This window comes from Diplotaxodon limnothrissa, linkage group LG2 (genome assembly GCF_057381915.1).
Source record: "Diplotaxodon limnothrissa isolate DT_005_m linkage group LG2, D_limnothrissa_male_GT1.1, whole genome shotgun sequence".
Classification (NCBI taxonomy): Eukaryota; Metazoa; Chordata; class Actinopteri; order Cichliformes; family Cichlidae; genus Diplotaxodon; species Diplotaxodon limnothrissa.
In genome coordinates, this window is record NC_140597.1 from 26,342,033 (window position 1) to 26,359,353 (window position 17,321).

Genomic DNA, 17,321 nt, shown 5'->3' on the forward strand with positions numbered 1-17,321 from the left:
ATGCCTAATGTCACTGCCTCAGAGCATTAATGGACGCCGTAGTATTATGTTCCTGCACTCATTACCACCCCACTCCCCTTCAAACAGATACACACACACACATCCACACACCATTCTCTCCCCCCTCTCCATTGACCCTGCAGCAGGAGTCTGTGCCACTCTAATGAGAAATGGAAAACACCGCTCCGCGAGCTCCAAGACACGTACACACACACACACTCATTCACACATATACACGGACACACGCACGCTCAATGGGAGACATTACAAGGGGACAGAGGGGTACACTATAATCACACACGCCCAGGGAAACAATTGTGCCGTTATCAGAGTGATCACATTATAAAAGTTTAATAAACACCAAACGGCCTAATGGTGAATTAGCCCGCATCTGCCCCGTGTTGTGCCAGGCTATAATTAGTGATTTAACAGAGACAAACAAATGTTTTTTAACCAGAGTTCGTCGCAGCTTTAACAGATTTTTAGTCAGGCATAAATTATCGAGTTTGTGCCGAAATTAAAGGGAAATGAAGGTCTTTATTCTGCGCTCCTCTTGACTCCAAGACACTAAAAGTCACACACACACACACACACACATACATGCGCACACACAGAGCCATACAAACACTGAACCACCAAGAGGAGAGTTTGGCTCAAACCCCAGTCTGGTTTTCTAAGTGGCACTTGAGATGTGTATGGAGAGAGGCGGATGGGTGCTTGAGATTGTTGAGGAGGAGAAGAGAGAGAGAATGAAGGGGGGTGGTGGAGGGGGTGGAATGGAGAAAAGAAACAGGAAGAGATCGTGGTGAATGACGTGTAGTAAGTCAAGAGGAGGTGGGGGGCACTTTCTTTCTTCCCTCCCTGCATGGGCAAATGCAATTGTGTGACTGTTTTAATACGTGTGTTTTTGCGTGGACACATATGCATGTGTGCATATGTGGGCAGGGACAGGAAATCGATGACAATTTATAATTTAACAATCACAGGGACTATCAGTTTTTATACAGCCTCCATACTCATTCATCAATATTACATCAGGACTCAGACTCTCTGTGTTAGGGAGTAGGAGGGTGAGAAAACAGCTGAGGAGAGAGAATATGGCTTTGGTCCAGTGTGTGTGTGTGTGTGTGTGTGTGTGTGTGTGTGTGTGTATGGTGGGCTTGGGGGTGTTGGTAAAGGGGGGAAGGAGGGCATTTGCTGAGGTTGTAGAAAACATGGCTTCCAGCATACACAAATGTGCAAACGCACACCCCAAGCTGCATGAGTGTATGTGCGTCTGCATCTGTCCGGCTGCTTTTGTGTGTGTGTATAGGTGTGTGCGTCGTTGTGTGTGCGTGCATGTGTGTGCGTGTATGTGTGTGCTTGCCAGCTGAGTGACAGCTTACTATTGATCTGTGGGAGGCCACGGTGTCATTAGACCCAGTATGGACCAGCAGGCACACGTGGAGGTCAGGGCACAGAGTTTGTGCATAAGTGCATGTCTGTGTGTGTGTGTGTGTGTGTGTGTGTGTGTGTGTGTGTGTGTGTGTGTGTGTGTGTGTGTGTGTGTGTGTGTGTGTGTTTGAGTGTGCATGGAGGACTGGGGGACCAAGTGTTCAGTAGTGACAGGCTCAAGCCTCTGAAAGAAAATCAATCGTGTCATAAGAGGAAGGTTTCCTCCAGCCTCCTTCTCCCTCTTTCTTCCCTCCTCCTCTTTTTTCTCTCTCCTCTTCTCATCCTTTCTCCTCTTTTCTCCCTTTTTCTCCTTTTCATTCTCCTCATCTGAGAGGTCATCCACCCACTGCTCCATTTATACCTTTATCACACCCTTTTTTCTCTCTCACTTTTTTTTTTTTTTTTTTGGAGACTGTTTTTCTACCACACGCTCATACACAGCACTCCCCGTGTCATGCATGTGTGACATACGGATCAATTCAAGAGGTTAACCTAGCTAAAACTGAGCCATTAGTGAGAGAACTGATCCTGGATCAGCCCTCATTAACTAAAAGGGTACGCAAACTGTTTGTCCAGATAAAAGAAATGACACCCCCACCCAAACCAAGGCCAATTAACCGAGAATGCTGAGACTAGTTGAATTGATGGCACGCCTTGTTTTGTTTAACAGAAGTTTGGTTTTGAAAAAGAAAAGAAACTGATAAGACTTTCTTTTATTGTGAATTTAAGATGTCCTTCAGTTATTTATCATTAAGGATGAGCACACACAGACACACACACACTCTCGTATACACATAGGGCAAGCATCCACCTGTTCTCCTCTCCCCTGTCTCGCCTGAGGGGACTAGTGTGGTAGATAACAGTTTGAGTGGGCCTTCTGCAAAACACTAATCAGACCTAACACTGCCTAATTAGCACAGAGTCCACTGATTGGCTTACAGCAATAATTAACACAGGTGAGAATAATTAGCTCCCCATAGACCTGTTTGTGGCTGCATGTGTGTGTGTGAGAGAGAGAGAGAGAGAGAGAGTGAGAGAGAGAGGGAGGGAGTCTGTGTGTGTGTGTGTGTGTGTGTGTGTGTGTGAGTGTGTGTGTGAAGGATGTTATTATGCAGTCTTGGTCCCTAGTGAGACTGAGGAGGCAGAGAGAAGAATCAAACTCATTACTGAAACCAGGCCAACCTGTGTTAGGTGCTCTGCTTTCCCACACCCAGAGAATTAGCCACACAGAGATCCACCTCGTATTTCTCCTTCTCACTCACTCTCTCTCTCTTTGTATGCATGTGTGTGTGTATGCTTATACTTTTTCCCTTTTCTTCTTCTTTCTGTCTCCGTCCCTTTCCCTACCAACCCCACCCCTCCCCTCCACCCCCTCCCCCATTCCCCATTGCTGATGAGTGAAGGTACGTTTGAGGAATCTCACCGCTAGCTGAACCTGCTAAGATGAGATGAAACGCAGACGCGGAGCATCTTTCGATCACATTCTGTCTCACCGGTGGTCTGCCTCTTTCTTGTATCCTGCACCCAACCCGTCTTTCAATCTCTCTTTTCGAATAGCAAGAACGTCAGTGACTGCCGCCCGTTCCTCGTCATATAAAAAGCTTTATCATGCGCTTCACCCTCTCCACAACACGCGAAATACCGCCAAGCCGCTCAGCTGCATAAAGAGGGGGACTGAAGAGCCTCATTTTTGTCTTACAGAAACAGAGAGCGAATGGGATAATGAGGTAGACTGGGGAGGAGAGACAAAGAAAAAGAGGACGTGACATTGTTTTGCTGCAAGACTGGCCGTCGTTCATCAGTCTGCGAGCAGTGTGGTGTCCTCCATCTCACTCTCCCCAGTTATTTTTACCAAAGTGCTGCTGCTTTGATCAAGCCGACATCACAGAGAAGGAGATGGGCATAAAGACATTGAGAGGGGGGTTAATATTGGAACACAATTGACGGCTTGTCACTTTTTAGCTCCCAGGCACCAACATCGCCAAGTAGTTAGTTAGAGAGCGTAAGATAGAGAGGGGGTAACACACACATACACTCACATATACACCTCCAAGAGCTTTTTGTGTGCTAAATAAATAACAACCACTGATGTAAATTGGTGTTTCCTGTAGTGTGCGGCTGTGTATTTTTCATGTCGAGGCATTTTAGAGTGGTTTCGGAGCGCAGCATGTACAACTAATGAATTTAACCCCCCGAAACTGAGTGTAAATTCACACAAATGCACAGTTTCGCTCTCATGCGCACATGCTCACTGGGAAGGGAGTCAACCATTTACCTGACCACAGGTGAGCCACGTACCAGGCGGCTGATTGCCACCCACGTCTTCCTCTCCACACAACTGTTCTCCACCCACCGGGATCCAAGGGGAGGCGCCAGGGGTAACATCAGGCTGTAATGGCAAACTATCAGAGACATTGAGGGTGCGGGAAGCTCACTGCTGGTCGACTGATCTCCGGCGTTTCATTGACAAGGCCTCACATGTTCACTAGATTTGTTTTATTGGGGGTTTTTTTGTTCTGTTTGCTCGTGGTAAACACTCACCTCTTGTAACAGGCAGCTACTGCCTCTGTCACACCGAGGCTGTCAACACAACATTCAACCTGCACCGTAATCCACATCACACTGAGCTGCACAGCATACAGATACACACACACACATGCATGCGAGATGTACTGTATGTATGAGCGAAATAGATGTACTCAGAGGCAGCTTAAATGCATATAAGGGCTGTTAAAGCTGTGTTTATGGGAGGCATTTGCATAGTGTTCACAGCGCGTTCTGTTTCCCATACACACACAGGCGCAAGCACACACTCCTAAGAGGCACTTCTCTACCACAAACACTCTCAATACGCCTTCCTGACTTTAAAAAAAATGAAAGAAGCTTGATTGAGGCAAAACAAGAAAGGCTGTTTTTTTTCCATATTTCCTGTTTCAATAATTAATATGCATGAGTTTTATGGCCGCTTAAGATGCGATCAATTATTCATTAACAGCATGTTAATTGCATCCACAGTCGTGAATATTTAACCAAACACTAAATCAATGAGGTCGAATGAGCAGCAATATGGACACTTTATAAGCTTTGCCAAAAAATTAGGTTAGGCTTTAATGAAAAACAGGAGAGAACAGATTGAAAAGGGACAAAAAAATGTGAAGAACCAGCTTCACAAAAGGAAAGGAAGTTTGTGTTAGAAAGCAAACAACTGGAATAAATGCATGATCGTTGTAATATTATAGTCAGTAACTCTTAGCCTTTTCTCCCGTTTTGTCTCTTTTTTTCCTAATCTCCTTTTTTAAATGGAGAGGATGTAATCTCTTCATCTTTGCCCACTGTAGCCAGCCTTTTTTTCACTCTCAAAGACTCCAGACTCCTTTGTCCTGGATCTTTGTGTGCTCGTGTGTATGTGTATGTGTGTGTGTGTCTGCGTGTCACAGCGGTGTCTGGACAGTGACATTTCTCTGCTTGGATAACCATCGCGCCCTCTGTCCCTCTGTCCGTCCAGCCATGACGCAGGGTAATGTCACCTGTCAGTCTCAAACTCCTACTTACAACCGCTGTCCCCCACCCCTCCTCAACTCTCCCCCCACTCCATCCGCATGGAACTTCACCACCCGTACACCACCTTCTCACTGCGACCCTAACTGCCCCTTCCCTGGACCTCACCTGGGGTACAAAGCCCTCACCATCTTCCTTTTCCTGCTCCTTTTGTCCTCTTCTCCACTACCTCATATGACTCCATATCCTCTTGGTCTTTCATTGCACATATCCAAATGGTAACCCCACCCCTTTATTCCCCTTATTTGCCCCCCTAGGACCCCAAAATATGGCATAGGAAGACAGCACATATAGCACTAGTCAAAGTCAGCAAAGTCAGGGGGGTGGGAAGTTGACTTTTTGACTGGGCCCAGTTGCATTCTGCGCCTGTTTTCAATTATTCTCCTGGCACTGGCAGGGTGGAGGTTTATGCATTATATGGGAATGTAATTGACTATAACTGCCCTCTTAACATTAACCAGGTGTACTAGCTGAGTGTGTGAGATTAGGCCCCGGGACTTGGCTGTTATGGAGTGTTGGCCTGTCTGTGAGGTTGTGTTGTTGTTGATGTATTTATATCCTACTCCTGTGCGGTGCCGCCCATTACCACCGCATTTAGATGTGCCTTTCCCCGACTCTGTGCGCATTTCTGTGCATGCCTGTGCTTATGCGTGCATGCACTAAGCTCCCGCTCGCTCCTTTTTGTGCAACTTCCATCATGCATCTGCCTGTGTGCGTGTAAGAGTGAGAGAGAAAGTAAAGAAAGAGGCAGGATACAGATACAGCCTGCTTCAAGGGGGGCCTGACTTTACAAGGACAAAGTCAAAATGGGCCCATTCACAAGGCTGACATGCTGTGATTTGTATGTATAGTGGTGTGCAGCCTGCAGGGCACTAGCCCAGGGGCTATCACAGACACCCAGACCAGTACACCAGCAGGGGGAGGTGATGGAGGCGAATCGAGATTGTGTGTGTGTGTGTGTGTGTGTGTGTGTGTGTGTGTGTGTGTGTGTGTGTGTGTGTGTGTGTGTAGAGAAAGAAGGGTGTGTGATGGAAAAAAAAAGAAGCATCAACAGACTGTCAATCAAGCCCTAGCCACAGCTTGTCACTCCTCGATAGAGCTCATCCGGGGGAGAATGGGAGTCCCTGGGACCCCGAGAGGAGAAAGGAGCAGGTGCTGGAGGGAGGGCGGAGGCAGCAGGGAGGAGGTGACTGTCTGCCTGTCTCAGTGACTCAAGCTTGATTTGATATTTGATACCGAGCATGTGGCATTTGAATGCAAATCTATTTTGATTGTCTCACCGTCTGATAGGGTTAAAAGGAATCTATAGGGGATATGCATGCGTGCATGTGTATCAGAGGGCCGGCTGGAGACATTCACATGCACAATATAAAAAAGAGAATTATTCAGATGGATTATATTACTGACCATTTTGCCTGCATCAAGCAATCCCCCGTCTGCTCTCAAAGTGATATACAGATATTTAATAGAATAAATTCAAAAGGTAAAAAGGTCAGAGGTCACACAAATGGGCCATGTAGTCATCATCGCCTCCTTGATGTTATAGCAGAACTGAAAAAACTCAACTGTGTGCACACACATGATGTGCACATGTACATCTGAAAATCTGAGCCCGTGCAGGATAATTATTTTTCCTGTATGCACGTGGAGGATTGTGTTTAAAAGCAAGCATGCCAAGTAGGTAGACAGATGGACAGATAGATCGATGGATAAAGTCGGTATTACTGCAGTATGGAAATCTGAGGCTCAGTTCCCCTCCCAATTAGAGTAGTGACTTCTGAAATGCCATAATACCCATTAATTAGCAGGCTGCTATTTTCTCAGTGATTTGGCTAATTAGTCTGCGAGGCTCTACACTATCTGGACCATTATTATTGGGCTGAAGCCATGCAAGCACACTCGCGTGCACGCCCGCGTTCAAGTTGGTGCACAAACACGAGCGTACTCACCATGTACCTTACAACTGGAAGCACAGTCGAGACTAATTTAAGTGGCATCATTATTTGCTTGCGGGACAGCATGAAAGAGTTTCAGCTGAAGAATGGTTTGATGAAGACAGACACACACACACACACACACAAACACGCACATTGCCCTCATCGTTAGCTATATGGTCTTCGTAACATGGTACTGATACTGGCAAAAGCCCATCCTACTGTTAGAAACATAAGGAAAGCTTTTCAGCCCTCTGTAATGACTTGGCATGTATGTGTGTGTGAGAGAGAGTGTGTGTGCAGCTCTCTCTCTCTCTCTCTCTCTCTGCTTCGACAGTCCATCAGTGTCTCCCACCGGACAGACAGGCCACTGACACAGCACCACAAGGCCAGGAAACCTCTTCAATCACTCCCTCACTTTTCCTTCTCTGTCAGGCAGCAGAAAGACGTGATTGATCTGTTGTTTCATCACCACCATGATAAAAGAAAGAAGTTGCTCTTCTTTCAGTGTGTGTGTTTGTGTGTGGCATCCACCTTCTTAAAACTTTATTAATCATCTTCATCAATAACACAGCCCTAACATTGGTCATCTTATACTTCGCATGTGTGTATGTACGTGTGTTTGAGCGCACGTGTGAATGTATGCTCGCACCCCTTGCAGCCCGGTGAACTTCATAAGTGTCCCATCACCACTTTAATCAAATTACTTATGAACCAAAATTGACAGTTTTCATTAATTATAAAGGATTATTCTAATTGCAATTCAAATTTATTCATTTAGAACAGACGGCATTCAGTAATGTTTCAGGAAATTTGCATATTAAATGGAGAGGGTAGGCGATTAGCTATGCTAATGTATGCATGATTCCTTATTTTGTGATTGGTGGGCCATATGTAGCAGGCTGGGGGTGTGCAGGTGAGGAGTCTAGAAGGAGCTGTAATATGTTTGATAAACACAGAAGGATGCAAGGCCAAAACATACACGTGCACACGTATTTGCACACACACACACACACACACACACATCTGTGTTCAGTATCAGTCTCCCTCCGTCACACACTCTTTCTCTGTCTTGCATTTTCTCGGTCTCACCCCGCTCCCTGTTTCCACATTCCTCCCTCAAGACCCATTGGAGGAAACAACTTTTCACCCGAGAACAAACATGGCACACTAATTATGTTTCTGATTTCTGATCCTGCTGCATTTAGAAACATAACCTTGAGCCTGTGTACAGTCACAGTCACAGTTATGATTTAATGTGGTGTTTAAATGGAACAAAAAGAAAGAACTTTTGCGAGCGGCACATTCATCCCCACAATGTATGGGGCCGGTCCAGGGTTGACACAGTGCTCTTTATCAAGCTATATATAGTCGATGCATTATGCATTAAGTTTAACATGTGCTTAAATCAACAGTATTCAATATGAATGCATCAGTCTTTAAGTAAGGCAGAGGGGAGAACAGTTAAGGTAAATGACTGCACGGGGAGGTACACAAAGCAGGCTGAAGGGCCCGGTCTCACACACACGCACACACACACACACGTGCGCGCATGCATGCATGCGGTCACACACACCCTTCGGCTGTGTGGCGGTGTCAACCCAGGCTGATGACAGGGCCATTATTCACTGGTCAGTCCCACGAGGGCAAGGTTTGGGCTGGACAGCGTAGCAACGCGTCCCAGCATGGCAGGACAGCGGTGAGGTGAGAGGGACCAGGACCCTTCATTACTCCCGTGGTTGGGGGCCTGGAGCCTCTCTTTCTCTCTTTGTCTCTGTCTCCATCAGATTAATGGGCCAGGCCCGACAGAGGAAGTGTTTCAATCAGTGCCGCCTGCCAAGATTGTCCATCACCTAGACAGCCTGCTATTCATCATGGCTTTGATACACAGACGCACATACACACACACATGCACAGATGTTTATTTGGTTGCATTTTTCTGTGGGTGGTTGTGGCGTAAAGCCAGCCCACAGGTAGCGATCTTATCCGGCTACAAGTTGTCGAACCGGGCGCTCTTTTCTCCGTCATCAGGAAGGCTCTCATTTCCTTGTGTCAAAGCGCTCGGCGCACAACTTCTCAGCTGAATTTTGAATGATCTTTTTCGGATGAAATGGATGAAACACAATTGGTTAAGTGTCTCTGGGACTTCTGTCCCCAAGCTGGGACTTGAGCTCCGGATCCAGGGGGAAGCGAGGAGAGATCTTTCCCCAAGCAGAGCCTCTCCCCAAGCGGCAAAGGCACAGCGTGGATCCCCCCACGCTCCCTGACCCGTCGTCTCCCTCCTCCTGGGTCCATTTGTTCTGAGAAATATTTAACGACAGGGCAAATTCAACCGGCATGACGTGCACACACATCGAGCAGATAAAGAGGAGGATGGGACGATGCGTGGAGTGAGCTCGAAATGAATTTTTCAGCGCAGTGAGATGTTCTATTTGAATAAATCATGACACTTAAGATAGACATGAGGGCAGTATAGAGGTGCCCACCACTACTTTGAGGAGTAGCACTCCAAAGGAATGAAGTGCGTGTGCGTGTTTGGGAACGAGACAGAGAAAAATGGCCTCTCTTTGTCCATTTACTTCAAAGTTTTTGTGTTCAGTATTATTTTTTTTACATATTTAGTTAAATATTTTCTCTTTTTAGTCAAGTCACATCACTTTATCTTGCACCGGGTGTTTCTGTCACTGTCTATCTAAAGTGGGCCATTGCAGACTATTACAGGCTGGTGTCCGAGACTGAGGGCCAGGCCCAGAGACAGACCTGGTTCTGGATTATTAATGTCCCCCCAACCCCGTGGAGCCAGGCCGCCTCCTCCACCCAGTGCCACCCCCCCTTCCTCTGCACTACACCCCTGGGGTCAGCCTGCATGGCTCCTGGTGCAAGGCCCCCCTCATAAATCTCCCTAAATTAGTGTGTGTATGTGTGCACGCGCGTGTGTGTGTGTGCCTCCATGCTTAAACATATACTGCAGGCAGGGAGACAGGTCACCACAAAAACAAGCCAGTCAGGCTCTCGGTTGAAGTGTCAGTGATGCATGGCGGAAAGAGTGCAAGAAAGAGTTGCAGAGGAAAGAAAGAAAATGAGAAATGAAACACGAGGGGAGGAAAAGAAAATATACAAAACAGGAGTTGAAGAAGATATTTGATTCCGTGAGAGCGCCGGACTTCGCTTTTAGTTTGGTCGCCTATTTATTGCTCCTTTAATATTTTTTTCTTGTTTTTTTGTGCTGTAACATTATATTTGCTTACAAATATTTACACTTAATTTGAATCTGCCTCTGACTTCATTAGGATTGATTTCCTGAGCAAATCTTAATGCTTAATTGCTGAAGTGCAGGAACTTCCATCCTTCTACCTGCCTAGATTAGTTCAACATGTCCCACGGTGGTAACAGGCATGGGGAAGTGCTGTTGTGTCACTTAGTTAACCCCGGAGACAAATGGCTCCCCTCCGGAGCACAGTGAATTACACACCTCATGAAGCATATTAGGAGCCAGACACAGGGGCTTTTCTTCTGGAGATGATCTGTACAGCAGAAATGGATGGAGGGAGAGGAGAGGGCTGAGTTATGGTATCACCCGCAGCCATTTTTACAGCGCATCAGCATCAGAACAAAACAGAGAGAGAGAGCGAGAGAGCAGCATGAGGAGGGGCGAGGGAGAAAGAAATGGCAGAGAGATGTCCAACAAAAGGTGGAAAAGATGAATAAACCAAAGCTGCGGAGGAAGATAAAAAACCCAGAGTTCCAAAGTTATCTGTGTTAGATTTGACAAGGAAAACAACTCTTTACCTCATTTGTGGCTAATGTGGCAAAATTATTAGAAAATATAACAGCATTGTCCCTCGGAGGCTTCATTGCTGTTAGCTAATCACTTAGACAATCTTTATCACCACAGTAATAATATTTAGATGCTACAGGGATTACTTAAAAGTTGTGTTATAATTGCTTTTCCTTGTTTTGTTTTTTATGGGCAGAGGGTGAGTTTGTGTTTAATTGCTCCAAAGTGACAAATAATGCCCCTTATGATATGATGAAAGTGTGAGATCATTAAATTACTACGCCGACTGGCTGCGTGTGTTTATTCGTTCAGGGTTTTTTTTTTTTCTGCTTTTACAAATTTATGCCATGAGGCTTCAAGAGGCCAAGCAGTTATTTTCACAAATTCACTTCCACAGCCATTTCTAGATTTGGAGGGGGGGTAATTACGTGAAAGCAAAATGGTTTTATTTCATTTAATCCAGCCGGCGCAGCAATTTGCACTGGTAATATTTGTAGCTGTGGAGTCTGCACAGTAAAACAGCTGAAAACCACAAGAGTTTCAAATACAAACAAGGTAGAGGGAGGCTGTAATCGAAGCACGACCGTGCGCGGGAGACAAGGGTGCGTGTAAAGCAACTGAAAATTGATGTCTTCAGAGAAGATGCTGTTTTATTTTTACATTTACTATGTGTAAGACTTAAAAAACATCATATGCTGGCCTGAGGAATATAAATACAGAAGTAAGGAGGCAAAATCCCCAAACACACACACAAATAAGTTGTCAGGTTATCCAAGTGCTTTTCGGCGTTCAGCTTATTCGTTTCATTATTTTCTATAAATCTTATACAACTACATTCCCCTACGTCTCCCTGTAGTAAAAAAAAGTAAAGAATTAAAGATACTGACTTTGGTAGGACTAACTCTGTAGGTCCTGAGCCTGATAAGATGTAATGTGACCATGATTATTTTGCTTGGTGTTCCCATTTTCTTGGACCAAACTACTCTCACACGCCGCCATGTGCATGGAGAGAGTGAGAAGCAACAATTGTTAAACATCAAATGGGTCCCCTATTGATCAAAAGCAAAGAAAACAGTATAATAGGGAGCTGAATCGAGCAAATGAGAGAATTACAGGCTATCTGTCCATATTTACCGGTCAGCTGTCAATCAGATTATCCATAAATCCGTATGGTAATCTCCTTGCTAATGCATATCCACCCCCCACTCCTACAGCACACACCCACACTCTGTTGATCCATGTAAATGTGTGCCAGTGGTGATTCCAGTCCCCTCGGCTCTCCCTGGGAGACGAGATGGAGCACAGAGGAACCAGCTCGCTGCAGTTTTGTAATGTTTCCACACGGCTGACTCGAGACACCTTAAGTCATGTAAATAATGAATCAGATGATGCGCGGTTGTGGGAGATCCGCATGCTGACATATAGAGCAGCATATGAGGCGTGCTGACTTTCTCTCGCTGTGTTTCAGGAGCAACCCAACCCCCTCCTCCAAACTCTAATATTTAACCCTCTGATTTGGTCACCTCTGACTCGGCTGACCCTAACTTTTCTCCTTCCACTTATCCATCATCTATCTGTCATGAATAGCGGAGCAAGAGGAGGAGGAGGAGGGCAGTTGAAGAAAGCGTAGAATCGATGAATTAAACAGGAGGCGCAGCTAGGAAGGTGGAGTATGTTGGACAAGTGGAGGTAGGCCACAGCTGTCTGTGAGGCTGCTCCCTGACCTCGAGGAGACAAGAAAGTTGGGAGACCCTCAGTCTGTGGGGTCTAACAGCCACTGTAAAAAAAAAGGGGGGGGGGACTCCATCTCTCTGCTTCATGAATTATTGAGATATTGGCCTACAGCTTCTAAAATATACAGGAGGGTGGTCTGTCTCTCCTTTCAGATTTCACATACTGTCTACTCGTCTCTCTGTCTATGTTTCTATCAGTTTCTCCTCTCACTTTCTGCCTCCTCTGTTTTTTCCCCTCTTTTTCTCCCATCCCCTTCTCATTTCGATTTGGCCGCTCGAGCCAGCGAGACTGTAAATCAGAGCACAAACAAAGCCAAAGAATAAAACAGAGCATCAGAGAAAGACAGTTTGTTATTGAGAGCATATAAGAGTCTTTTTTTCTTCTTCTTCTTTTGCTTCAAGAGGAGCATCTACCACTAACCAGCTGTCACGCATTTAAAAGTTGTCAGGGATAAATTCACGAGTTCTTGTGTTACATCAGATGCTTATAATGCACACAGCAGTAGGCTGGCCCTTGGAATGAGACATAACTCCAGCTTGTCCATTTATCTTCTTTGCTCCTTTCTCTCTCTCTTTTTTTTTCGTATCCCTAGATGAAGCAATTGTCCAAGGCACGCTGCTACTTACAGTGTTTCTCTTGACATGTTTCTGTATGTGTGTGTGTGATGCGCTCACTCGTGCATGATTATATCTGAGGCGGTTGGCTCCAAACGCGCTGCCCAGTGCAGAATCCTAGCCATAACAAATGAACAGAGGGGAGAAAATAAGACATATGAAAGAAAAGCTGAGCAAAGGAGTGATTCTCTCACTGGCTGGTCGAGATCTGTATTGTAAGCAGTTTCAGCTGTCAGCACTTCTTTGAGCTACCTCAAAGGGAAGTGGGGGGGGGGGGGGGGGGGGGGATTGGGGGCGGGGGGGGGGGGGGGGGGGTCGGTGGTGGTGGTGGCGTGTGTTGTAGTTTCATTTTTCCCCTTTTGAGGGTTCCTGTTTATTTGTACACGGCGCTGTTTATTTTCGCGGCTCATTTGATTTTGGTGTTTTTTGTGTGTTTTCGTTGTTGTTGTTGTTTTTTAAGACAGACAGACAGCGCAGAAGGGAGAGTGACGAGACGTACAGTGGTGTAGGTTAAGTTAAAGAAGAAGTTGTCAGGCTTCGAGCCTTGAGGTGGGGCTAGGGAATAAATTGTCAGCCGTCCCCCTTCCTGCTTTTCAGCCCACCCCCACAACTCTCCCCTTTACTCCTCCGACCCTCCCTCTCTCCCCCGTTCTCCTTCCCCTCCCTCCCTCCTTCATTAAGTATTGATGCGGGTAGCCATACTTGCCATCTCAGCCTATTAATAATGCATGGCAGGTGCTGTTGATGTGGTCCCTCACACTGAGATTGAGAGAGGCAGGAATGACAACACTATGCTGCAGAGTAGCTACAGCACAACCTCCGTCACACGGCTGTGCAGCTGTGGGGGGTGGGGGGTGGGGGGGGGGGGGGTTCTGCGTCTGCCCTGGTGAGTTTATGGCAAGCTGTGACAGCAGCTCCAAGAGATGGATATACAAGGTAGCATCTTACTCAATATCCCGGAGCTGTTTTTACATAGAAAAGTGCCTTTGTCATAAACAACTGATGGATGATGGTGGGATAGTGTATGAGCCTTGTCTGCCACTGCTCTTTTATTTGTTTTATTTGTGTTGTGTGTTTTATTGAAGGGAGCTCGCACTGTTTCAGTGACTCACAGGTGCTGTTGCAACAGCTCATTCGGTTCTCTTGCTGTTTGTTTCTCTTGCACGTGCAGGTTCTTCCTCAAGTTCTTCCTGAAGTGTAACCAGAACTGCCTGAAGAATGCAGGGAACCCTCGAGACATGAGGCGTTTTCAGGTGATACATAACTGTCTGAATGCCTAGCTCAGTGTTTATAGTGGACAGGAGTAACACTTCTGTCTGTTTCTTCTTCTTCTTCTTTCTTTTAAGGCTACACACACAACCACAGCAGAATCTCCTTCCCTTCAAAGAATAACAGAAAGAATTCAAAAGATCTCTTTCTAGTAAAAATGTCCAGAAGCCACAGAGCATAAATGTTCGAAAGTTACAAAAGAATTAATAAACAAATGTCCTGAGGACTCAGAGAAAAGCATCACAACAAAAGAACGTTCAGTTCTAAACCCACATATGAAAACGCCACAAACAAAGCTGCAAAATGCCTCATGAAACGATAAGTAGATGTGAACCCGTTAGGAATGATAAACCCAGCTTTCTATTTGAAAGCTCTTCAAAGCATCTTTCTGCTCTTTGCTTTGACAACTCTACAGGTTTGGATGACTCCTACTGCTCTCACAGCTTTGTTTTTGGTGGCAGCCACTGGCTCCTTTAAGGGAAAAAGCTCTGAGAATCCACTGTGCACACACTTCCTGTTCCTTCTGGAAGAAAGGCTCGCCACTGGCAGCCATCTTGGCAACAAATTTGGTGGTTATTTTGAAGCCCCTCTCTAAGTGAATGAGGAAATAGCAATAACTTTAATTTCAAAGGGACATAAGTGTTGCATGTGTAGAATCACCAGTGAATCAGAATCGATTTTTAAAAGTTTTCCTAACAAGTTACACTTTAACTCTTCATGTTATAATAAAAATACAAAATACTTTGCACGTGCATTTGTGCATCTAAACTGGCTAATAGATGTCCAGATGTGAACAACCCCCATATATGCATTCAAGGAATTCTCCTATGAATTTCTATTACGGATCATTGGTGTCATGTGTCCAGTGCAGAGAGCTGCTGGCAAAGGTAGAGAGGTATTTAGCAGCTAAAGAGCACGCCATTTCTCTCAGAGGTTGGTGGAGACCAAACCATAGCTAAAAGGAGAGTGCTCCACATCTACAGGATGTGTAAGTAGGCAAATGTAGGCTATGGTTTGCTAATACATCACCAACACATACTGTGTGTTCCCAGCTATTTTCTTAAGTGACCAAAGTGGGTTTTTTTTTTTACTAAACAAGCACCACAGATATGGTAAAGCAAGCAAAATAATGTCAAATTAACCCCTCTGGGACAACAAATAATAGAAGTAAAACTTAAAAAGTGTAAAACATACTGTTCATAAAAAAAAACAAGTCCTAAAAGCCATGAACGTGTGAGACTATACGAATAAATATTATAATGTAAATAGGAGTATTTGTTAAACGTAGGTTAAAGATTATGTAATGTGTGTAAGCGTGTGTGCGTGTGGGTGGGAGTGAATCTCAGGGTACACGTATGTATAGCGCAGGTGACTGGCAGGTCATGTGAAAGTAAGATATTGCTGTCATTCATTAGACAGGAAGGAGCAGTAGGGTCATATAAGTTTATACTTCTTCCTACTCACGTTCAAGCATAAAACTTGACTTACTTATATACAGATGATTAATATATTTGGGTTTTTTAATATTCATACATGTCAGTTGTGCTTTATTCTTTTACATGTTTAAAATAAATGTATATACTTTACAAAAATAGTGATTCATATGTTAAAACCCATTTATTCCTAGAAAATATATCAACCAGTCTTCATGAAGTGTTTGGTAAATTGTAGATATAACAAAAGAAGTATAAACATGTTTACTTCAGTGTGAAAGTAAGTTAATCCACATAGCATTTTGCAAGAACTCCTAATGCTTGTCCGGCGTAATCACGACAGCGTTCAATTACTGAAGATTTGTAAGCAGCCACAACAGGGTGCTGGTTGTTGTTTTTAACACCTTGTTTCTCACTTTCTTTTGGTTTTCCTTTTTCTCAGGTGGTTGTGTCGACTACGGTGAGCGTGGAGGGTCACGTTCTGGCCGTCTCCGACAACATGTTTGTGCACAATAACTCAAAACACGGGCGCCGAGCTCGGAGGCTGGACCCGTCAGAAGGAACGCCATCCTACCTGGAACACGGTATTTAAAGCGAGAACAAAACACCTCGGCTCTCTTCCCCATCTTTCTTTGTCTCCTTCACTTTATTTCTCTCTCTATGACTCCACTCCTCTCCCTCCCTCTCTCAACCCCTTCCCCCCTGTCTGGCTCCACACTCAACCCTTCCTCTGTCTCCCACTCCACTCCCCTCCAACCTCCTTTCTTTCTTATCTCTCTCCTGTTTCCTCCTGGATTCTCACTTTCCTCTCTTGTAGGGTTTCTAACTCGAGCTAAGAGAGGAGTGAGTGGTAGCTAGTGAGTCTCTTGTCTCTCCCTTGTGGCTTGCTCCCCTCAGGTCTCTGCCTCTGGGCCTTCTACTCTGCCTCGCATAAGCACTATGTGTCTTATGAGGTCTGTTCTGCTTAAAGCCAACACTGGCTTTATTTCCTCGGAGACCTGCTTTTATCCTCCAGCCCTCCATCACTCCCCATCCCTCAGGTTTTCAAACACACCCATACACATACTGAAAAGCCCCTTGCACACACATACATACACACCCCCGCATGCACAGTCAAACCCAAACCTTTAATACTTCATAATGACATGTGCACATGATTTAGGAGCCTGCACTGATTCCCAAGTCCCTAATCCAGTTATTTTCTCATTTCGATTTCCCAGACATTGAATAAGAGAAACATATTTTTTTTTCTTTGAGGAAAGTCAACCTCAGGGATGATAATGACAAAAAAATAAGCGGGGATTTACATGATGGCCTATAGTAGATTGCATTAAGATTGAATGTTATGGTTAAGTCTTTCTAATGACTATTCTCCAGAGGCAAGGTGGACCACTTGTCCCTGCGACTGGTCTCACAGATGATTAGAAAAGTTCACAAAGATGAGACATATTGGAGACGTCAGCGAGGCTTGGATCTTGCACATAAAGAAGAGTCCACACAGGACACCAACAGATGTTTCTCGTGTTATAGAGATTTGTTTGGGAATTTCTTCCCCTCTGATTTTCAG

The 17,321-nt window shown here is 45.2% G+C and overlaps 1 protein-coding gene across 1 annotated transcript in view; it reads left to right on the forward strand.

Annotated features, from left to right (window-relative positions):
• The window catches only part of ebf1a (EBF transcription factor 1a), a 50,632-nt gene that overhangs the window by 14,558 nt on the left and 18,753 nt on the right, over positions 1-17,321 (forward strand). Inside the window, exons 7-8 of the mRNA XM_085364226.1 lie at positions 14,224-14,305; positions 16,197-16,338. Of these exons, the coding sequence (XP_085220352.1) occupies positions 14,224-14,305; positions 16,197-16,338 (224 nt within the window). The remainder of the gene's footprint in view (positions 1-14,223; positions 14,306-16,196; positions 16,339-17,321) is intronic.